The sequence below is a fragment of the Oncorhynchus nerka genome, linkage group LG7 (genome assembly GCF_034236695.1).
Source record: "Oncorhynchus nerka isolate Pitt River linkage group LG7, Oner_Uvic_2.0, whole genome shotgun sequence".
In the NCBI taxonomy this organism is placed as follows: domain Eukaryota; kingdom Metazoa; phylum Chordata; class Actinopteri; order Salmoniformes; family Salmonidae; genus Oncorhynchus; species Oncorhynchus nerka.
Window position 1 is genome coordinate 25,863,310 of NC_088402.1, and position 24,011 is coordinate 25,887,320.

Genomic DNA, 24,011 nt, shown 5'->3' on the forward strand with positions numbered 1-24,011 from the left:
AGGTTGTAGTTAATATAGTATTTATAGGACTATTTCTCTCTATACCGTTTGTATTTCATATAACTTTGATTATTGGATGTTCTTATAGGCACTATAGTATTGCCAGTGTAACAGTATAGCTTCCGTCCCCCTCCTTGCCCCTACCTGGGCTCGAACCAGGAACACATAGACAACAGCCACACTCAAAGCATCGTTACACATCGCTCCACAAAAGCCGCGGCCCTTGCAGTGCAAGGGGAATAACTACTCCAAATCTAAAAGCGAGTGACGTTGGAAACAGTATTAGCGCACACCCAGCTAACTAGCTAGCCATTTCACATTGGTTCCTCCAGCCATTAGGCTGATAGGCTTGAGGTCATAAACAGCGCTGTGCTTGCGAAGAGCTGCTGGCAAAACGCACAAAAGTGCTGTTTGAATGAATGATTACGGGCCTGCTGCTGCTCAGTCAGACTGCTCTATCAAATCAGGCTTAATTATAACATAATAACACACAGAAATACGAGCCTTTGGTCGTTAATATGATCGAATCCGGAATCTATCATTTCGAAAACAAAACGTTTATTATTTCGGTGAAATACGGAACGGTTCGGTATTTTATCTAACGGGTGGCATCCTTAAGTCTAAATATTCTTGTTACATTGCACAACCTTCAATGTATGTCATAATTACGTAAAATTCTGGCAAATTAGTTTGCAATGAGCCATGCAGCCCAAACTGTTGCATATACCCTGACTCTGCGTGCAATGAATGCAAGAGAAATGACACAATTTCACCTGGTTAATATTGCCTGCTAAACTGGATTAGTAGTTATAACTAGTGATTATGATTGATTGTTTTTTATAAGATAAGTTTAATGCTAGCTAGCAATTTACCTTGGCTTCTACTTCAGTTGCGTAACAGGCAGGCTACTTGTGGAGTGCAATGGTTAGAGCGTTGGACTAGTTAACTGTGCGGTTGCAAGATTGGGACTCCTGAGCTGACAAGGTGAAAATCTGTCGTTCTGCCCCTGAACTAGGCAGTTAAACCACAGTTCCTAGGCAGTCATTGAAAATAAGAATGTGTTCTCAACTGACTTGCCTAGTTAAATTAAAGGTATAAAAAGAAATATGAGACTAGGGTTTTGCGGGTACCATTTAATGAAGCTGCCAGTTGAGGCGTCTGTTTCTCAAACTAGACACTCGAATGTACTTTTCCTCTTGCTCAGTTGTGCACCGGGGCCTCCCACTCCTCTTTCTATTCTGGTTAGAGCCAGTGTTCGCTGTTCTGTGAAGGGAGTAGTACACAGTGTTGTACGAGATCTTCAGTTCCTTGGCAATTTCTCGAATGGAATAGCCTTCATTTCTCAGAAAAAGAATAGACTGACAAGTTTCAGAAGAAAGTTCTTTGTTTCTGGCCATTTTGAGCCTGTAATTGAACCCACAAATGCTGATGCTCCAGATACTCAACTAGTCTAAAGAAGGCTAGTTTTATTGCTTCTTTAATCAGGACTACAGTTTTCAGCTGTGCTAACATAATTGCAAAAGGGTTTTCTAATGATCAATTAGCCTTTTAAAATGGTAAACTTGGATTAACTCACACAACGTGCCATTGGAACACAGGAGTGATGGTTGCTGATAATGGGCCTCTATACACCTATGTAGATATCCATAAAAAAATCTGCCGTTTCCAGCTACAATAGTCATTTACAACATTAACAATGTCTACACTGTATTTCTGATCAATTTGATGTTATTTTAATGGACAAAAAAAACGTGCTTTTCTTTCAAAAACAAGGACATTTTTAAGTGACCCCAAATTTTTGAACAGTGTTATATATATATATATATATATATATAATCTCGTCTTCAAAGCTATCCTTTATGTATAGTGTTTTATTTCCCTTCATTGATGAACGTTATCCCTGTGTTCCAGGTCTCCCCTCCACACCAGAGCCTCGGTCCATCCAGAATGAAGAGAAGGAGATAATCAAGGACCTACTGACACCAGATGACTCAGACATTTCAGACCTCTCCCCAAACACAGAGTCCTGTCCCAAAACAGACCTCTCCCCAAACACAGAGATCTGTCCCAAAACAGAGCACACCTCAAAGACAGAGTCCTCCACCAAGACAGATGCCAGACCTGGCACCCCTGGGTCTAGTACCAGCCCCCAGCCTAAAAAAGGAGGTACGGTATACAACGTCTCACCTCTGAGCACCAGAGAGAGAGAGAACCAGGAGGATAAGGAAATAGCCTGGGGTTAGATATACAGTGTAATGTGTAGAGTAAGGGAGCTATTGAAGCTGGTCTACCTGTCCACAGAGGGGAGAACCATCCGATGCTTCTGGTGATCGAATTGATCTTTAGTCATTACACACCCAATCAGACAGATGGCAATGACTGAACCCCAAATCATTTGTTGTGGATGGTACGGTATGCAGGAATAAGGAGGTGGGGTTTGAGGAGGAGGGGGGAGTACTGAGGCCCTGTGTTGGGACAGGAGGACCTCAGGCTAAGGGAGTTTTCCTGAACACTCTCCAGCCTGTCTCTTCAGACTCCAGCCTTATAAGACTCCAGTACAGAAATTCACCCTTTGATGGTGGTGGGAGGAAAGAGCGGTTGCTATAGTTACGGCCGGGGCATACATATTACATAGCATGAAGTTTGAGCTCCACAGAAAGAGATTGGCTTTACCCTAAGGCCCCGTTTCCAATACATACAGCTTATCAAAACAGAGTCCGGTCCACAGCCACGGCCATCAATATACAGTACATCTGTGCCTAGGCTGAAACAGGATTTAAAATGCATACCAAAAATCCTTCCTCTGATGCTGTTTGCGTTTATCAAAGTGGGTGCTGCAAGACAGGAAAAGGTGCAAAATATATGATCACATGAGTTCCATTCGGGTTCACACAAACTGTTAAGCTGTAGAGTGAATAACATTATACCATCGCAGCGGGAGATGTAGGTTGCGTCCCAAATTATACCCTATTCCCTATGTAGTGCACTGCTTTCCACCATGGTCAATAGGGCTCTGGTCAAAAGTAATGCACTATATAGGCAATAGGGTGCCATTTGGAACGCACACGTAGACCTTCATCTTGAATATATGAATACACACTGTAGTTTAGAATTTAAACAATAATTGTTTCAAGTACATGGCCTCTGCTATGCTATTGTACTCTACATTACAGGTGCGATCAGCTGTTCTGTGCACTGGGACTCTGTAGTGCGTTGATATTTTAGGTCAAAATAAATGTACAATGTGTATACAAATCATTAGGAACACCTGCTCTTTCCTTGAAATTGACTGACCAGGTGACCCCAGGAGAAAGCTATGATCCCTTATTGATGTCACTTGTTAAATCCACTTCGATCGGTGTAGATAAAGGGGAGGCAGGTTAAAGAAGGATTTTTAAACATTGAGACAATTGAGACATGAATTGTGTATGTGTACCATTCAGAGGGTGAATGGGCAAGACAAAACATGTAAGTGCCTTTGAACAGGGTATAGTAGTAGGTGCCAGGCTTTTGTGTCAACTGCAACGCTGCTGAGTTTTTCATGCTCAACAGTTTCCCGTGTGTATCAAGAATGGTCCACCATCCAAAGGACATCCAGCCAACTTGACATAACTGTAGGAAGTGTTTGAGTCAACATGTGCCAGCATCCCTGCGGAACGTTTTCAACACCTTGTAGAGGGGGGGTGTTCAACTCAATATTAGGAAGGTGTTCTTAATGTTTGGTATGCTTAGTGTATCTTTCTCTGCCTAGATGGGTTGAGCACAGAGCAACGGCAGAAGCAGGCCAAGGAGCGGAGGGAAGAGAGGGCCAAATACATTGGTAAGCCCTAAAGGAAAATATGCTATAGAGAAATGATATCATTGTATCCTATGTGACATGTTGGGTTTGCCTATTGTGGAGGGCAAAGAGACGTATCTAGTCTTGTCTAGGGATGCGTCCCAAATGGCACCCTATTCCCTACATAGTCTTATGGGCCCTGATTAAAGGTAGTGCACTACAAAGGGAATAGGGTATCATTTGGGATTCAGCCTACATTTCTGACTCTAGACAGTGATACAGAATGTAGGGATTATTAACCCATTAGACACTGTAGCCTTCAATATGTTGAATTACGCAACCCTTAACTGATCTCCTGTCTTACATTTGAAATACTCTGCCATGGGTTCTGCTTTTGCATGATTGATGCTTGTTGACACTTGCTGTTGTCTTCCCTCTCGTATTGCTGCTTCAGAACAGCAAACTCAGCTGCAAGGTAAGGCAATAAGAACAGCACTGGTAACATCACTTGTTAGCAGCAACAGTCATGCTATTATTCTGTTTTTTTATTTCCCTCTGTATGCTTCTCAACAGTTCTTTCCTTTTTCTACCTCCTCCATGAATCAGTTGTTTTGTCTTCTGTTTGTTGTCCTCGTTTTTCACTGGGAACGTTAGAATGTCTTGTTTTTCTCTGAAGGTCAAAACGATTAGATAGTTCAGTTATATGACCCCATCATGATGTTTTTTCTTTCAAGTTCTCATTTTGCAGATATTTTTCCTTCACCGTATTTGTTCAAATCCCCCATCAATTTCTGCATGTATACTTTGCATTCATTTGATGGGGCATTAGTAATGTCTTTCCAATATAGATGTTTCTCTACAGATGTTTTCAGGATCTATTTTTCATGATATTGTATTCTGATCTTATTATCAACTCAGAGACATGCAGTAGACTAGTATTTTCCCCAACCCTATTCTCCCACAACATTGGCCTAAGCCCCTCTTTCTCTGCACTGAGGCCAAATCCTGAGCAACCAATCAGAGGAGGACATGGCGGGCGTATCCCACTGAGCCGTCCCATAATCCCCCTGGGGAGCGGCGTGAAAAATGTGTAGTCATTACCGTGAATCGACCGTGACGTGCCTCTCAGACAGATTAGATGTAATTACTTATTTCATTAGTCTCATTATAATCGCCATGCCAAGGAATCGTTTCAGCAGCCAGCCAGCCAGCCAGCGGACAGAGCCTATTATTTGACTGATAATGGCTAACCTTTGGCTGACCTCTGTTGGTCCAGATGTAAGATATGAATCTCCTATGGACCAGATATTGTAATGTTTAGATCTCACAGCATCAAGCTTTTATGGTTAGATGTTCTAAAGTTTATGGCCATATATATACTATACTGGTGATGACATACAAAAAAAAAGCTAAATGTGATTATTTTTTGTACTTATCCCTTTAGGGTGGCAGGTAGCCTAGTGGTTAGAGCAGTGGGCCAGTAACCAAATGGTAGCTGGTTCAAATACCTGAGCTGACAAGGTGAAAAATCTGTCGATGTGCCCTTGTGCAATACCCTGAACCCTAATTTGCTCAAGGGGCACCGTACTACTATGGCTGACCCTGTAAAACAACACATTTCACTGCACATATCTGGTGTATGTGACAATAAAACAAGTTTATTTACAACATATTTTAAAGCACAGGGTTGTTATGTAAGGGACATTGTATATAATGCCATTACTGTGGCTTTACAATGTTAAAGTGCATGCGCTCAATGTATTTAGCTAATTGTATTTCTGCCACTCAGATACTGAAAATTGCTATAATACATTTTGATCCATGATGGAGAAACAAGCTAGTGTTTTCTTTGTGGGTGCAGACTAGAGCAGGGGTCTGTGGCCAGATCTGATTTTTGTATATTTTGTTATGAATATTACTAACAAAACAGATACATGTGGAAAACGTTTAGAGGGTGTAATACAAAATACAATGTCATATTATTAACAACAACATGGGCCTGGGAGGCTCACAGGAATATTGGTATCCACAGTACTTCAGCAATTAGACATTTTTCCACTCAATACTTCTTGTATTCCCAAAAAAACGATAGATATTTTTAAAACATAAATGCACTGTAATTTAACCTTTAAAACGGCAAAGTTATCTCTCTTCCCCTTGATAAAATGGGTAGAATTGCAGGAAATTAGCTTGAGGACTGGAAGATTTTCTCTCCGATGCCAAGAGGTGGGACTTGAAAATGTTCCATCCCAGGGCCAGAGACTTGGTTCATCCGGGCATGCTCTGCCGAAGTCATAGTAAATCTCCTTATATGCAAGTTGTGTTCTGATTATGAGGAGGTCCATGATTATTTTGCTATCACAAAAGGTGTCCCCAGACCGAAAATGTTTGAGAACCCCTGGACTAGAGTATTCTAGCCTTTTACTTATTTATAGAGAAGGGCTAGGGAATGTTAACAGAATACAAATCAGGCCCTTAACTTAGAACATCAAACACTCATGCCTTTCAGATTTTGATCAAATCGTTTTAATGTTTTAAATATTTCAGAGTGAGGATTGCATTCATTATCAAAGATATGCGTTATCAAAGACATCTCACAATCAGCACTGAGACATTATCTTGAAAAAAATGAACTCTTCAAGAGTATCCAGACCCCACCATGCTAAACAAAATGTGTGCAGTGGAAGTGGGCCCCAAAAAACTATGAGCCCCCCAAAAACTCTTCAAAAGTAGCTTGCCCCCACCATGCTAAACAACATGTGTGTGGAAGTGGGCCCATGTGCAAGGGACTGCAGAACAGGAAATGCCACTCTGAGACACAGTACACATGTGGCGTCTACCTCAAAGAAGGCTTAATGAGCTGAGAGGACACAGCTGGTGCACAGCATGCTTGGATTTTAAACAAAGCCCGAATGATTGCATTTTAATCGTGTCTGTCAGGAATGAGCCACAGAATCTGTGGCGTGAAACTCAGTATCTGCTAGAAAGCACTAGTAAAACACAGTAGGATGCTACTACCACAACTACTTGTTTACTGTTATTAGAATTATTCTAATAAGATTACAACTCTAGCAGGATGTAAACAACAATATGTCTTCATCTTCCCATTCTATTATTCTTCCTTTTCCAATCTGGTTCCAGGAAGCCACGAGACTTTTGTGCCTCTAAAAGTCTTTAACAGATCACCAGGCCAGAATTCCTCTCAGTGAACAAACAGCAAATTATGTACTGCTCAGTCATTCAGAGTTGTTTATGACCAGGTAGGGCAGAAAGAAATAGAAAGAGATGGAGAGATTATATCCCAGTTAGGTAATAGGCTGGAAACAGAGAACAGGTCTAAGGTATTAGCTATGTAACCCTGATGTTTCCTCTGCTCACTAAGTGCTTCAACAACGCTGAATGGTACATGATCCCATCCATGACTTCTGAACTTCCTTGATTAGCTAACTGTTTTTTTTTTTTACATGGCATAGCTGCCATGTACAGTACCAGTCAAACGTTTGGACACACCTACTCATTCAAGGGTTTTTCTTAATTTTCTACATTGTAGAATAATAGTGAAGACATCAAAACTATGATATAACACATGTGGAATCATGTAGTAACCAAACAAGTTTTAAATTCTTCAAAGTAGCCACCCTTTGCCTTGATAACAGCTTTGCACACTCTTGGCATTTTCTCAACCAGCTTCACCTGGAACGCTTTTCCAACAGTCTTGAAGGATGTCCCACATCGTCTGAGCACTTGTTGGCTGCTTTTTCTTCACTCTGCGGTCCAACTCATCCCAAACCACCTCAATTGGGTTGAGGTCGTGTGATTGTGGAGGCCAGGTCATCTGATGCAGCACTCCATCACTCTCCTTCTTGGGTGAAATAGCCCTTACACAGCCTGGAGGTGTCTTAGGTCATTGTCCTGTTGAAAAACAAATGATAGTCCCACTAAGCTCAAATCAGATGGGATGGCATATCGCTGCAGAATGCTGTTGTAGCCATGCTAGATAAGAGTGCCTTGAATTCTAAATAAATCACTGAAAGTGTCACCAGCAAAGTACCCCCACATCATAACACCTCCTCCTCCACGCTTCACGGTGGGAACCACAAACCACAAATGCAGAGATCATCCGTTCACCTACTCTGCGTCTCACAAAGACACGGTGGTTGAACCAAAAATCTCAGATTTGGACTCCCAAACGACAGATTTCCACCTGTCTAATGTACATCGCTTGTGTTTCTTGGCCCAAACAAGTCTATTATTCTTATTGGTGTCCTTTAGTAGTGAAGGCCTGATTCACGCAGTCTCTTCTGAACAGTTGATAGTGAGATGTGTCTGTTACTTGAACTCTGTGAAGCATTTATTTGGGCTGCAATTGTTGAAGCTGGTAAATCTAATGAACTTATCCTCAGCAGAGGCAACTCTGGGTCTTCCTTTCCTGTGACGGTCCATCATAGCGCTTGATGGTTTTTGCGACTGCACTTGAAACTTGAAACTTCCGCATTAACTGACCTTCATGTCTTAAAGTATTGACGGACTGTTGTTTCTCTTTGCTTATTTGAGCTGTTCTTGCCATAATATGGACTTGGTCTTTTACCAAATAGGGTTATCTTCTGTATACCACACCTACCTTGTCACAACACAACTGATTGTCTTAAATGCATTAAGAAGGAAAGAAATTCCACAAATTAACTTTTAACAAGGCACACCTGTTAATTGAAATGCATTCCAGGGGACTCCCTCATGAAGCTGGTTGAGAGAATGCCAAGAGTATGCAAAGCTATCATCAAGGCAAAGGGTGGCTACTTTGAAGAATCTCAAATATAAAATATACTTTGATTTGTTTAGCACTTTCTTGGTTACTACATGATTCCATATGTGTTATTTCATAGTTTTGATATATTTTATATTTTTATATAATGTAGAAAATAGTAAAAATAAAGAAAAACCCTTGAATGAGTAGGTGTCCAAACTTTTGACTGGTACTGTATATTGAAACCATGAGTCTATAAAACTTAACTAAACCATGTATATTCAAATAAAACTAAACCTGTGCCCGTTGTCTCCCGTTGCATAGCGGCTAAGAAGGCCCAGTGGCTGGAGAAGGAGGAGAAGGCGAGGCGTCTGAGGGAGAGCCAGCTCGAGGAGCGCAGGAAGAGGCTGGAGGACCAGAGACTGAAGCTTGAGAAACGAAGAGCCCTCCTGGAGGAGAAACAGAGGCAGAAACTTGAAAAGAACAAGGTGGGGAGTAGAGGCCTGGAGGAGGGTCACATTCAATATCTCTCTCTTGCTCAATTGTTGTGTGCAGTTTTGTTATCAGCTTGGTTAGTCTAGGGTACACATACAGCCAATGATCTAAGCTTGAATTAATTATCATTTTAGGAATAATATTCAATTCTAAGCGGTTGCTTTGGGTGGAGAGGGCACATACATGGTGGTTTGGTATTTTGTAAATATTACATATCACTGTTCTCAGCTAAGTGTAGCTTCTTGAGAGAGTCACAGTTTTTGTCTCCCAATGTCCCCACCACAGGAGCGCTACGAGGCGGCCATCAAGAAGTCAACCAAAAAGACCTGGGCTGAGATCCGTCAGCAGAGATGGTCCTGGGCCGGCGGCCTCAACCAGACCTCCCGCAGACAAAGTGAGTCACACTGGAACCACGTAGAACCTCATAGAACCGTATAGACATGAACCACCCAGAACTTCAATGAATTGCTTGTACAGAGTACCTTCATAGTACAGGACAGAAACTGAACTTTCTAGTCTAACTGATGTTAATTATTTATAGTGTCCTAAGGTTTTGGTGTTAGGCCATTGTTAGGCACTGTAATTTGGTTGGGGTGGTAATGTTCTGAGTACCATTAGAATAGCGAGATTAGTCATTCTACAGTATAATTCATGTTTACTAACATTATTTTGCCTAACAGTGGCTCACTATTTCTACTTGACTTCATTTATCACTGAATCACTGAGTACCATTATGATTTTAGACTGGATTTGTATTCTTAACGTACCGTTTCTCTCACTCCAGATTCTCACTGTTCAGTAGAGTCCAGAAATAGGAGATAGAAGGGAAAAGGTGTCATGTATACGTTTCATTCGACTTGCTGCGTGAGCTGCAATGTGTTGAGTTGATCAGAGCTGTAAGGAATCGACTCAGGGTTCAGTGTGCCAACTCTCTCCTATGCTGCTCAGTCCAACAATGACGCAAGCTTGTGAAAGGCTATCTCTTTGATTGTGACCTTGAGGTCAAGAACCTTCTCTCCTCTCTGAAGTGTAAATGAAAATGAGTGTGTGTGTGGATGTGTTTTGGTTTGAGCAACAAAGACAATCTATTTTTCCACTTTTCCGGTTGTTGCTTTTATATACAAAGATTTGTTTCTGGGTTTTAGATGCCATTCATAAACCCAGTCATTTAACTTTCCCAATTTTTACCCTAACCCCTTCCCCAGATTAAAAGCACTCTGAATCTGTCCTGTCCGAGTGGACTGCTTAGTAATGAATGAGGTGAATCAAAGAGTTAGCCCTGTGTAAATAGAGTGAATCAGGTCTGTCTGAGCCAACAGCCTAAAATGAAACAGTGAATGGTGAAGTAGTCCTCCTGTAGGTCTAGCTCTATCAGCTACATGGTCCAGGGAGACAGACAGAGGGGTCTTGTATTGGGGAGTGGGTAGCAGGTGCGCTATCTCGTTTAATAGCTGGGTGCTCTGCCATATATGACAATGACTTCAAATGGAATCCCAAGTTCAAGAACATTGAGAATTGGTGGCACTCCAATTATTATTTTTTCACCTTTTTATTTTCGGACGGACAGGCTACCGTGTTTCGGCAGTTTTGCCTTCATCAGATCAACAAGAGATGTGCCAAAGCCATAGGTTTTTTTTTATATGCAGGTGCCTAGCAGATAATTACAATTGCCCACACCTGTGTGAGGATGGTAATAAAAACATTAGTGGACCAACAATTGTTACTATATACACATACAAATAAACAGATCAGCAGAATAAACTTGATAAATAGCATTTAGGTATCACAATGACATGAACTTGGGATTTCATTTGAAGAGGGGTCTGATATATCTGAGCTCAGCGATCTCGGACCCTCCTCTCCCCTACGACTCCAGCACAGCCTCGTCGGGTCCCCACCCTGCCAACTTTGTGAACAGTTGTTGTCTGTTGCGTTCTCTCCGGTGCAGGCAGATGCTCGGCCTCCACCGTCAACTTGCCAAGACAGGTGGACCCTGTCATTAACAACAGGCTGTCCAAGTCCTCTGCCACCCTCTGGAACTCCCCCAACAGAAGTAAGGACGACCGACCTGCGTCAATGTCCACCAGGCCTCTATATAAACCCCCCTCCTCCCCTCTGCCCACCCCCTCCCTCTCAGATCTCCTTACCTTACCCCGATCTAGTGTTTGGTTTTTCTTTTAACTGTTGTTGCTGGTGGCCTGCCTGCCTGCCTGCCTGTTGCTTGGTGACCGGTCATTTCCTATCCCTAAAACACTACATCACCTCCCTCACACCCCTAGTCTCGTGTGCATCGTGGTTTTGTTGATGTTGTTGTTGATTGATTTACCTTCTCTTTGCATTTTTGATCAGCCCTGACATTCATATTTTGTGATAATCTTTTATAATGGTGTATATATGTTTCTGTCACTTCGGTCCCAACACCCTCCTCTTCCACACTCTTTGGTTGTCCTCCACTCTGCTGTGGTGATATGCTGTGTTGGTGGTGGTGCGGTGTCAGGGGTGGTGGTGTGGTGTCAATGGTATGGTGTTGTGGTGTCAGTAGTGGTGGTGTGGTGTCAGTAGTGGTGGTGTTGTGGTATTATGGTGTCAATAGTGATGGTGTGGTGTCAGTAGTGGTGTCAGTAGTGATGGTGTTGTGGTTGTGTCGTCAGTAGTGGTTGTGTGGTGTTAGTGATGGTGATGGTGTTGTGGTGGTGGTGTGATGTGATGTCAGTGATAGTGGTGTGGTATTGTGGTGTCAGTAGTGGCAGTGTCGTCAGTAGTGGTGGTGTGATGTCAGTAGTGGTTGTGTGGTGTCCGTAGTGGTGTTGTCAGTAGTGGTTGTGTGATGTCAGTAGTGTTGGTGCGATGTCAGTAGTGGTTGTGTGGTGTCCGTAGTGGTGTTGTCAGTATTGGTTGTGTGATGTCAGTAGTGTTGGTGTGATGTCAGTAGTGGTGGTGGTGTGTCAGTGGTGGTGGTGTGTCAGTAGCGGTGTGGTGTCAGTAGTGGTGGTGGTGTGGTGTCAGTGAGGGTGGTGTCAGTTATGGTGTGGTGTCAGTAGTGGTGGTGGTGTGTCAGTGATGGTGCTGTGGTGTCAGTAGTGGTGGCACAAATGTACAAGTGCATGGTCAGATAGTCATGGCTGAACTCTTTATTGACTTATTACATTATGTAGATAGGAGATCTCAGATAGAGAGGTTATCATGTTTAAAAGTTGCTACAATATTAATATTCAGCTTTATTGTCATCCACTCTTTTAGATGTTGTCATGTCTCTCATAACCGACTTTTATTGATCTCCAATACCACACCACTGTAATGGTTGTTCAAACGCAATATTCAGATGTCAATAATCAATTCTTACATGAGGAAAACAGAATGTCCTCCCTCAGCAGACTTATATTTTCCAGAAGCTTCCATATAAAATCCAGTCAATTTAGCAGTTACAAATGTTCTGGCTTCAGGATATACAGTAAAAAAAAAGTATGCCAATAACAGCAGATGCGTTTATAGACCCAGGATCCCAACTACCAGGTGTACATTTGATCAAACAGCAGCCAAGCAAATGTCTTGCTGCATTGAAGGAGAAAAAAAATCCTCCTGACTGTTGCTTAGCAACAAGGCCAGGGCCTAGTTGGGTTATCAACCATAAAATACTTTGTGAAAATGATCTGTCCAAAAATATAGCCAAGGTAACCCCAGGTCCATTAGATAATATGAACCAATCAATTATATTAGCAACTTAGTATATTTGTCTATGCTTTTCAGGATTTTCCATTCACTGACAGGTGACATCCTAAATGTGCTTTACATGCATCTACAGAAATTACACATCACGCTTATCATCAGCTTCTATGTGTTGCTGTTGTGAGCTTACCTTACATGGGTGAATGTGTGTGTGCCTGTATGTATGTATGTATGTATGTAGGTACGTGATTAGTTAAAGCATGCAGAGAGAGCTGAGTGATCTACACAAGCATAGCTGACTTGACCTAAGGAGCCGTATCAAGGTCGCATCCCAAATGGCACCCTATGGGCCCTGGTCAAAAGTAGTGCACCGGCCGTGATTGGGAGTCCCATAGGGTGGCGCACAATTGGCCCAGCGTTGTGTAGGCAGTCATTGTAAATAAGAATTTGTTCTTAACTGACTTACCTAGTTAAATAAAAAAATACAAATAGGGGATAGGGTGCCATTTGGGATGCTCATTAGCATAGCCGACTTGACTCGGGGCCACACAATAAACCAGTATGCGGCAGGTAACGTAGCGGTTAGGAGTGTTGGGCCAGTATCTGAAAGGTTGCTGGTTCAAATCCCTGAGCCGACTAGGGGAAAAATCTGTGGATGTGCCCTTTAGCAAGTCACTTAAACCTAATTGCTCCTGTAAGTCGTTTTGGATAATATTGTCTGCTAAAATGTACAGCAGCGAAGCAATGTACAGGAAGTCTCTTAACAGAATGGTATTTAGGCCTTTACCGTTTTGGTCATCTCATTGTGGACATTCCACTGTCAAATTGTCCTTGTGATGGAGTTGAACTTGAGAAGCCCATGTAAATATTATATTGTGAGATACTATGAATGGCCCATTGAAGATGCTGAAACTCTGTAGTCAGATAATTGCCAATTACTTAGAAAGAAGTTTACGAGACACCAGTAGACTCAGGGGGAGGGTCAGACTCGTTACCCCAGTTTGAGAGGAATGGGAGGTACTGTATTATGTATGTTACAGTATTACGCAACGCTGCATTGCACAGTGTCCCTATTTCAACTCATCTTCAAAAGGTTTTTGTCATTTCTCCTCCGAATCCTCCTCTACACAGAACTCTCATAGAGGCCTCTATGAAATCCACCAGTCTGGTTCTTTCACTACAACGCCAGTTCTGTGTTTTTTTGCCTTATATGCTGTGTTTGAAATGTTCTTCATTTCTGATATTGGTGTAGTTTTAGGGACAAATGATTTCAGGCTCTCGCAATGTTCAAAACACATTTGCTCTGACATTACATTTGTTCCAGTTATGATTGTTCTTGAGTGTTTGTCAGAAATCTGCATCCCAAATGCCACCCTATTCCCCATGTAGTGGACAAATTTTGTCCAGAGTCCTATGGGCCCTGGTCAAAACAAATGCACTATATAGGGAATGAGGTGCCAACCAATGTCTGTGTAGCAGCCCATCACAATGCATCAAACACATCCTCCTGTTGTTGAACTTCATATGGATCAGTCTTCATCTTATGACACTAATGCAACACTTAACATCATATGACAGACAAACATATGATACTGACCTAATGACATTATAAGAGTGAGCCTTACTCGTAGCATCCGGGTAGTGTAGGCTATAATTAAGCAATAAGGCCCAGGGGGGTGTGGTATATACCACGGCTAAGGGCTGTTCTTAGACACGACGTAAAGCCGTGGTATATTGGCCATATATCACAAACCCAGAGGTGCCTTATTGCTGTTATAAACTGGTTACCAACGTAATTAGAGCAGTAAAAATAAATGTTTTGCCATATCTGTGGTATATGGTCTGATATACCATGGCTGTCAGCCAATCAGCATTCAGGTCTCGAACCACCCAGTTTATAATGCTGAATTGATCAGAAACTTTAACCTGCCTTTGCATGGCCTACTAGATAGCCATGGCTTTTGGGTGGTGTGTTTTGTAATGGTAAGTCATCTAGAAAGAAGTAACATTTTCAAAATGAAGCGGTTGAGTCGGTTTGTTAATATGTGTGATTGGTAAAGTTGTATTAATGACATGTAACTAGGTGAAACACCTCCAGATTTCTCCACATCATAAAGTACAACTGGAGAGACGTCTGTGACTGTCTCTGTGTGGTCAGAGTGAGGTTGGTACAGTTAGAAAGAGTGTGTTCAGACAGAGGCCTGTTTGTGTTGGGGGATGAAAAGCTGTGCTGCAGTGTCGTCAGTGAGTGACTGGGGAACGGTGGCTGAACCTGGTGGTGGTGCAGTGTCTGGTTTAGGGGAGTCTGCAGTGTGTGTGTGTGGGGGGGGGGGGGTAAGAGCACCCAGGTACTAACAGCACCCTCTTGTGTCTCCCAGCTCGCAGTCTGCGTCTGAGCCCGTGGGAGAGCCGCATCGTGGAGAGGCTCATGACTCCCACCCTGTCCTTTTTGGCCCGCAGCCGCAGCGCTGTGACTCTGCTCAACCCCAGCGACTCCCGGGACCTCCGTGAGTCACCCCTCTCTAGGACCCTTTACTCTACTTTTATTATAGAACTTAACATGACAAGAAATGTACCTTCTCTCCTTTTGTTTGTTGCTAACTTACAATTACAGGGTTGAAGCTTCCTTCTCTTTCAATGAAAAACATACAGCATGTATGATATGCACCATACTCCCATTAGTTACAGTATCATGATTTCATGCCTTATTTCAGCCATAGGAAGTAAACTCACCTCAGCCACAAACATGAGTGGTTAAATCCTGCAGAACCTAATATTGCCAGACACAACCATTCAGGGTGGCTATCTGCCACCATTACCTTCTCAGTAGCTGGCCTAAGTGGCCTATCATTATCATAACTGTAAGAGGAGTCTTGACCTGACCTAGTCCATCCAGCCTGTTTCTCTTCATCTCTGTGTTGTACTCAGACTCTCACCACTGCTCCCGTTCAGCCTCCGCCAGCCCCCTGGACGCCTGCTCCCACCACCACCCTCACCGGAACACCTCCGAGCGCTGGAGAGGAGGAGTGTCCGCCAGCACGCCTGACATCACACAGCGCCAACGCCGACGGAGCTCAACGCCGGTTAGCTTACATCCTCACACACACACTGATGTGTAGTTACATGTATTCTACCCTCCTCCGGTCTCCCAACCACCATGTCATTAGCACTAACTGGTCACCCCTTTCTCTCTGTTTCTCAAAGTTGGATAAGAAAAAGAAAGAGAAGAAAGACAAGGAGAGGGAGAACGAAAAAGAGAAGAATGCTCTTTCCAAAGAGATCGTGCTGAAGAAGAAGAAGACCGCAACAACGACCCAGACCACCACCAGATCCAGGCCGGCGTCAAGGTGTTGTTACAGATCAGAGCCCAGAATCTGGTCTTAGACTTAACAGCACAACTACTCTAAACTGTCCTATACCACATGTCCCTATAGTAGAATACTCTGTCTTCCTTATACTGTCAGCCTTTCAAGTTAGAAATCCTATCTGTTTGTTAAAAAAAGCTATTAATTTATATATACTGTCAAACTGTTTTATTTTCCTCTCTGCTACATTATCTCTCTCTATAATCATTGACCAAGGCAAGACAGTCATCTTGTATTTGACCTTTATGTATTAGATGCTAATAGAGTGTTTGTGAAGAGAGATCCGCATCGGGTTAGCTTAGTGCTTAGCAGGGGGATCGAGGTTCAGCCCCGGGCCAGGTTAAATGGTCTGTCTCACTGACAGATGGTCCCGACTGTTTTAACTGGGCCCAAAGAGCCGCTGGATACCATTCAGCTGAGGGCCCTGTCTGCCAAGACCAGGAGCAGCACTCAGACAGAATGGGGTTTCCCTGAGTGATGCTGGTGCTGCTCAGCGCTGGGAAACCAAGAAGAACCATGGTTGCGTCCCAAGTGGCACCCTATTCTCTATATAGTGCACTACTTTTGTCCAAAGCCCTTGCTGTGCCCTACATAGGGAAGAGGGTGCTATTTGGGAATCAGCCATGGTCTCATCTCACGTCTGACTACAACAGGGCCATGGGACCATGACAGCGTTATTGAGCGGTGAACGTTTACGTAGAGATTCAGTCAGTCATTCTCAATAATACTTTTTCTGACCTAGTTCAAGACCACAGAGTTGATGTTGAAATATTAAATGAAATAACCTGAAACCTGTCTGAAAGGAAAACTACAGATATGATTTCTACTGCGGTTTTTATTTACACTCCCCTCTCTTTTCCATTCCTTTTTCCATCTTTGCCTCTCCTTTCTCCCTTCCTGCAGCAGTACCCCCAAACCGAAAAACAGACCTCCGTCGCCTGCGGCGCCCAAAAGCAGACCGTTGTCCCCCTGCCCTCCAATGGCCCCCAAGAACCCCTCCACAGACAAGAAGACCCCTCGGGCACCAAAACCCGCCCCAAACGAGCCCAGACACCTGCCAGGGTACAGCCGCAGCCGGTCGCCGCTGTCGCCGTGGAAACAAACAGCGAGCCTCATCAGCCCGACACTCCTGAGACAAAGAGTAAGTGTGTTCACCATGGTTACTGTATCCAAGTGCCAGGGTGTGTTTTAAATGTTTTGGCCTACAGCCACACCAGTAGTGTTACTGGAGCGCACACGTTGAGTGCAGTGGAGGCTGTTGAGGGAAGGACGGCTCATAATAATGACTGGAACGGCGCAAATGGAATGGTATCAAACACCTGGAAACCATGTTTGATGTATTTGATACCATTCCACTTATTCTGTTCGTCATTGCCACGAGCCCGTTCTCCACAATTAAGGTGCCACCAAACTCCTGTGGTTGAGTGTGGCCTTCAGCACAAGCACATACTGTATATTCTGACATTCCATGACCTATTTGTTTCTCTGGAGTTCATGCATCTTTTATTAACCAGAGTTACTCTACCGTAAAGGCCATACATTATTACTACGGTCCCACTGTCCAAGATCAGGTGGGTCTCATGTTTCTCTTCAGCTGCTACTTAGTCTTTCTTCTCTGCCTGGAGAAAACACGCAGATTGTTTAGACTTTGATGTTTGCTTCAGATGAGCCCTGAAGCATTTTCCAGGGTCATGGTCTATCATGTGGCTTCTCATCTGAAACAGAGGCCTCTCCTGTCCCTCTTGCTCTTACAGGCGCCAGTAACGTTCCTGCCATTATGGTGTCTTCGGCGCCGGTGACACCCCCATCGCTGAGTGCACCAGTCACAGTGGTCACCTCCACTCCTGCCTCAACCCTTGAGCTGGCTACCCCAACTGCCCCGGTTGCCTCAGCTTCCCCGGCTACCTCATCTACTTCAGCTTCCAGGCCCTCAGCCGGCACCAACGACCCAGAGGAAGCAGCACGAGTGCTGGCTGAGAAACGCAGACAGGCCAGAGAGCAACGGGATAGAGAAGAGCAGGAGCGCCTTGAGCAGGAGCAGAGGTTAAGGTCAGTCTAAAACTGTCTGGAGTTGATTAAACATGTCATTGTGTTAATATTATAGCACTGTTTAATAATTAATTATTATAGACTGGAGTGTATTTATATGTCTTTCTATAGACGTGAAGGGTTTACTGAATGTACAAGACAAGGTTTTAACATTTTATTTCACCTTTATTTAATCAAGTAAGCTAGTTGAGAACAAGTTCTGTGACCTGGCCAAGATAAAGCAAAGCAGTGCGACACAAACAACAACACAGAGTTACACATAGAATAAACAAGTGTACAGTCAATAACACAATAGAAAAAAAGAAAGTCTATAAACAGTGTGTGCAAATGGCGTGAGGTGGTAAGGCAATAAATAGGCCATAGTAGCGAAGTAATTACAGTTTAGCAAATTAACACTGGAGTGATTGATGAGCAGATGATGATGTGTAAGTAGAAATACTGGTGTGCAAAAGAGCAGAAAAGTAAAAACAATATGGGGATGAGGTAGGTATTGGGTGGGCTATTTACAGATGGGCTATGTACCGCTGCAGCGATCAGTTAGCTGATGTTTAAAGTTAGTGAGAGAAATAGAAGTGTCCAGCGATTATTGCAATTCGTTCCAGTCATTGGCAGCAGAGAACTGGAAGGAAAGGTGGCCAAATGAGGTGTTGGCTTTGGGGATGACCAGTGAGATATACCTGCTGGAGCGCGTGCTACGGGTGGGTGTTATCGTGACCAGTGAGCTGAGATTAGGCGGAGCTTTACCTAGCATAGACTTATAGATGACCTGGAGCCAGTGGGTCTGGCGACGAATATAAGAGTGTAGCATTGGCATGAACCATTGTGTGTGTGTTGATATGAGAATATTGTCCAGTATGAGCGTATCTTTGCATGTGCAGACTTAACGGTGCGTGCTCCCCATGCAGGATTGCTCGTGAGGAGGGCATGGCTCGGGAAGCGGAGGAGAGGAGGCGCAGGGAGGAGGAGGCGCACCTCATGGCAGAGGACCAGCGTCTGAGAGACGAGGCGCAGCGTCTGGAGGAGGAGGTGGTGGTGCGGGAGAGAGCCAGGGCTGAACAGGAGCAGAATGAACGCCTGCAGAAACAGGTGAGAGCAGCATTATGGGTAACGGAGTCTTGACATAGAAGATATGATTTAAAAAAAATATATATATATATATATATATATATATATATATGATTTAAAATATATATATGATTTAAATATATATATATATATATATATATATTTTTTAACCTTTATTTTACTAGGCAAGTCAGTTAAGAACAAATTCTTATTTTCAATGACGGCCTAGGAACAGTGGGTTAACTGCCTGTTCAGGGGCAGAACGACAGATTTTGTACCTTGTCAGCTCGGGGATTTGAACTTGCAACCTTTCGGTTACTAGTCCAATGCTCTAACCACTAGGCTACCCTGCCGCCCCGGCAGCCTTCAAAGTTGCTTTCTGCATAGTCCATCAGGCCAGCCACCTGATAACCACAAATGAAAGGATTCTCAACATATTAAAATACAAACTGAATAGTCCAATTTCCAATTCTGAAACCTATCTTCTGAAGCCCTATCATCTAAGTACGTCTAGGTATGGGATGGAATGTGTGTTACTGTGAGGTGTACCATCAGCATGTAACAGCCTCCATGCCCAGTCTAGGCAGATGCCAGCTGTTGACCTTCATAATAGTGTTGGCCCAGCATTTAGTGGAGCTGAGAGGGCTGTTGTGACTCTGAGATTGTGACAGTTCTGTCCTCCCTCTGTCTGTGCATTGCAGTGAGCTGACAGGGGCTAGGGAGCGACAGTGTACCCACTACCCATGCCTGTAGCATTCACACGCACTTGAGTCCCTTCTCCACCTAGGGAAGCACAGTTCAATGTGCCATTTGTCTAACACTGCCAGCCATCTTCCATGCAGTGTGTCAAGATAGTCAGGCATCAGACAGTAGTTTAAGCTCTCTCATGAACCATGACTAAGCAAGTTTTATATTCCAGGCAACTTTGAACATTGAAGTGCCATAGCAAACATACAGTTGAAGTCAGAGGTTTACATACACCTTAGCCAAACACATTTAAACTCAGTTTTTCACAATTCCTGACATTTAATCAGAGTAAAAATTCCCTGTCTTAGATCAGTTAAGATCACCACTTTATTTTAAGAATGTGAAATGTCAGAATAATAGTAGAGAAAATGATTTATTTAAGTTTTTATTTCTTTCATCACATTCCCAGTCGGTCAGAAGTTTACATACACTCACTTAGTATTTGGTAGCATTGCCTTAATTCTTTAACATGGGTCAAATGTTTCGGGTAGCCTTCCACAAGCTTCCCACAATAAGGTGGGTGCATTTTGGCCCATTCCTCCTGACAGAGCTGGTGTAACTGAATCAGGATTGTAGGCCTCCTTGCTCGCACATGCTTTTTCAGTTCTGCCCACAAATTGTCTATAGGATTGAGGTCAGGCTTTGTGATGGTCACTCCAATACCTTGACTTTGTTGTCCTTAAGCCATTTTGCCACAACTTTGGAAGTATGCTTGGGTTCATTGTCCATTTGTAAGACCCATTTGCGACCAAGCTTAAACTTTCTGACTGATATCTTGAGATGTTTCAATATATACACATAATTTCCCTCCTCATGATGCCATCTAGTTTGTGAAGTGCACCAGTCCCTCCTGCAGAAAATCACCCCCACAACATGATGCTGCCACCCCCGTTATTCACGGATGGGATGGTGTTCTTTGGATTGCAAGCCTCCCCCTTTTTCCTCCAAACATAACAATGATGGTCATTATGGCCAAACAGTTCTATTTGTGTTTCATCAGACCAGAGGATATTTCTCCAAAAAGTACAATCTTTGTCCCCATGTGCAGTTACAAACCATAGTCTGGATTTTTTATGGCGGTTTTGGAGCAGTGGCTTCTTCCTTGCTGAGCGGCCTTTCAGGTTGTCGACATAGGACTCGTTTTACTGTAGATATAGAGACTTTTGTACCTGTTTCCTCCAGCATCTTCACAAGGCCCTTTGCTGTTGTTCTGGGATTGATTTGCACTTTTCGTACCAAAGTACGTTCCTTTCTAGGAGACAGAACGAGTCTCGTTCCTGAGCGGTATGACGGCTGCATGGTCCCATGGTGTTTATACTTGCGTACTATTGTTTGTACAGATGAACGTGGTACCTTCAGGCGTTTGGAAATTGCTCCCAAGGATGAACCAGACTTGTGGAGGTCTACTATTTTTTTCTGAGGTCTTGGCTGATTTGTTTTGATTTTCCCATGATGTCAAGCAAGAAGCACTGAGTTTGAAGGTAGGCCTTGAAATATATCCACAGGTAAACCTCTGATTGACTCAAAATATGTCAATTAGCATCCCAGAAGCTTCTAAAGCCATGACATCATTTTCTGGAATTTTCTAAGCTGTTTAAAAAGGCACAGTCAACTTAGTGTATGTAAACGTCTTACCCACTGGAATTGTGATACAGTGAATTAATTAGAAGTGAAATAATCTGTCTACAAACAATTGTTGGAAAAATTACATGTCATGCTCAAAGTAGATGTCCTAACCGATTTGCCAAAACTATAGTTTGTTAACAATACATTTGTGGAGTGGTTAAAAAACAAGTTAACGACTCCAATCTAAGTACATGTAAACTTCCGACTTTAACTGTAGGTAGTTTCGTTTTTTTGCACTATTTGTGAAGCATAACATATTATTGATGTTGTCATTTACTTCCTTGCTGCCTGCGGTATATCCGACCAAGCTTTAACTTGGGGCGGCAGGTAGCCTCTTGGTTAGAGTGTCAGATTTGTGACCTAAAGGTTGCAAGATCTTATCCCCAAGCTGACAAGGTAAAAATCTGTTGTTCTGCCCCTGAACAAGGCAGTTAACCCACTGTTCCTAGGCCATCATTGAAAATAAGAATTTGTTCTTAACCGACTTGCCAAGTTAAATCTAACTACCCTGTGAGCCATGTAAGGGAAATATTATTTGAGACATCAAGCCCTGCCCTACAGTGCCTGCTGCAGTGTAGACTTTTACTGCCACCTAGTGGTTAGGGAATTGATTTATTTATCAATTCCCTAGATGTTCAAATTGGCAAAATGATACATTTTACAAATGACCTTGAAAGAATGTATCCTAATTCTATTTTTCGTTAATCAAGATTGACATGGTTCCATTTCATTGTCAAGTAATTTCCTTGTTATCATAATAACAGCACATACAGTAGGCCTATTTAATCATACTATTGATAATGTATTGATCATGTTGCTTTCCCCTGTCTGTCTGTGTCTGTGTCAGAGGGAAGAGGCTGATGTCAGAGCTCGTGAGGAGGCGGAGCGTCAGCGCTTGGAGAGAGAGAAGCACTTCCAGAAGGAGGAACAGGCACGCCTGGAGAGAAAGAAGGTAGAGAAAGATGGAGGGATCAGAGACAGAGGGATGGAGGGGGAAGCAAAGTGGAGAAGTCAAGCATGTCTGTAGTTTTTACAGTGTGTATCAAAATACCTATCATGTATCCTTACAAGGAAAATATCTAAGTCTATATAAAAATCTGTTGAAATACAATACATTAGTTGTAAAAAATGAAATGATGATGACTTAATCTGCGGTTGAATTTCACAGCGCCTTGAGGAGATCATGAAGAGGACACGTAAGAGTAGTGATGCTGGAGAAAAGGTGAGTCGTGATGCTGGAGGAAAAAGGTGAGTCGTGATGCTGGAGAAAAAGGTGAGTTGTGATGCTGGAGAAAAAGGTGAGTTGTGATGCTGGAGGAAAAAGGTGAGTCGTGATGCTGGAGGAAAAAGGTGAGTCGTGATGCTGGAGAAAAAAAGGTGAGTCGTGATGATGGAGAAAGGGTGAGTCGTGATTCTGGAGAAAAGGCGAGTAGTGTAAGGCCTATGCTTCATATTAAAACTCTTATAATAATAATACTACATTATATTTATATAGTGCTTTATAGACCTTAATACATTTACATTTTAGTAATTTAGCAGACGCTCTTAACCAGAGTGACTTACAGTAGTGAGTGTATACATTTTCTTGTTTTCGTATAGACCTACCCCCCCTCTTTGTTTGACTGCATTTATATAGTGCTCTTCCAGATCGTCAAAGCACCACCAATGTGTAGCACCCTTGGTTGATGCATGGCAACCATGTGCCATTTTATGTTCTTCTAGCCTACACTGCCGAAGGATTCCACTCCCCCAGCACAGGCCAATGGCAAGGACACTACGGACAGAAGTAAAGGTAAGTTCGCTGCGATGTAACTTGCAATGTCACTTTGTTCTCCCTCCATCCTTGAAAACCCAGCCTGTTAAAGGGTATGTACAGTATTTGTTTAAGAGTAAACTATATCAATTACATTTGTAGAGTGTCACTCTGCTGACTCTCCAACATGTGAAAAAAAAGAAGCCAGTCAACAATGGAAAAAGGTCCTTGACTAACTTTTTTTTCTGCAGCTCCTGAGAGCAAGCAGAGTGCAGCAGAGTCTGCCCCTGTGCTGAACGGTGTCCAGCCAGCCAAACACCAGAACGGTCTCTCAGCCAATGGTGAGGCTGCTGACTTTGAGCAGATCATTCAGATGCCCAATCACAGCGGGAACAGCAACGGTGGGCCAGGGCAACTGGGGAGTGACATAGTCAGTGACCCAATCCTGGAGCCCTTCCTCATGAAAACATGTCCAATGAAGCCTCAGCATGCTGCAGGTAGCTATGCAGGTCAGGATTAATTCCTACATACATGCCTTATGATCAAAATGTTTATTAAAACATTACAAATAAAGTGCTTTATCACTGTAAGCAATCCATTGCGCTATAACCAAAATACCAGCATGTGTATAGCTCAGCACAGTTCTAGCTGTAATTAGCTAGAACATAAAGGCAACCTTAAAGGCAGGCCTCGACCCCCCCCCCCCCCCTTCTAGCACTGACT

At 43.1% G+C, this 24,011-nt stretch overlaps 1 protein-coding gene across 1 annotated transcript in view; it reads left to right on the forward strand.

Moving 5' to 3' along the window:
• Nucleotides 1-24,011, forward strand: part of map7d1b (MAP7 domain containing 1b) — a 48,347-nt gene that overhangs the window by 23,149 nt on the left and 1,187 nt on the right. Inside the window, 17 exon segments of the mRNA XM_029663050.2 lie at nt 1,912-2,166; nt 3,752-3,820; nt 4,233-4,253; nt 8,847-9,010; nt 9,303-9,411; nt 10,966-11,070; nt 15,062-15,190; nt 15,612-15,766; nt 15,888-16,030; nt 16,952-17,064; nt 17,067-17,189; nt 17,803-18,097; nt 19,003-19,183; nt 22,383-22,487; nt 22,704-22,757; nt 23,258-23,327; nt 23,540-23,785. Of these exon segments, the coding sequence (XP_029518910.2) occupies nt 1,912-2,166; nt 3,752-3,820; nt 4,233-4,253; nt 8,847-9,010; nt 9,303-9,411; nt 10,966-11,070; nt 15,062-15,190; nt 15,612-15,766; nt 15,888-16,030; nt 16,952-17,064; nt 17,067-17,189; nt 17,803-18,097; nt 19,003-19,183; nt 22,383-22,487; nt 22,704-22,757; nt 23,258-23,327; nt 23,540-23,785 (2,337 nt within the window).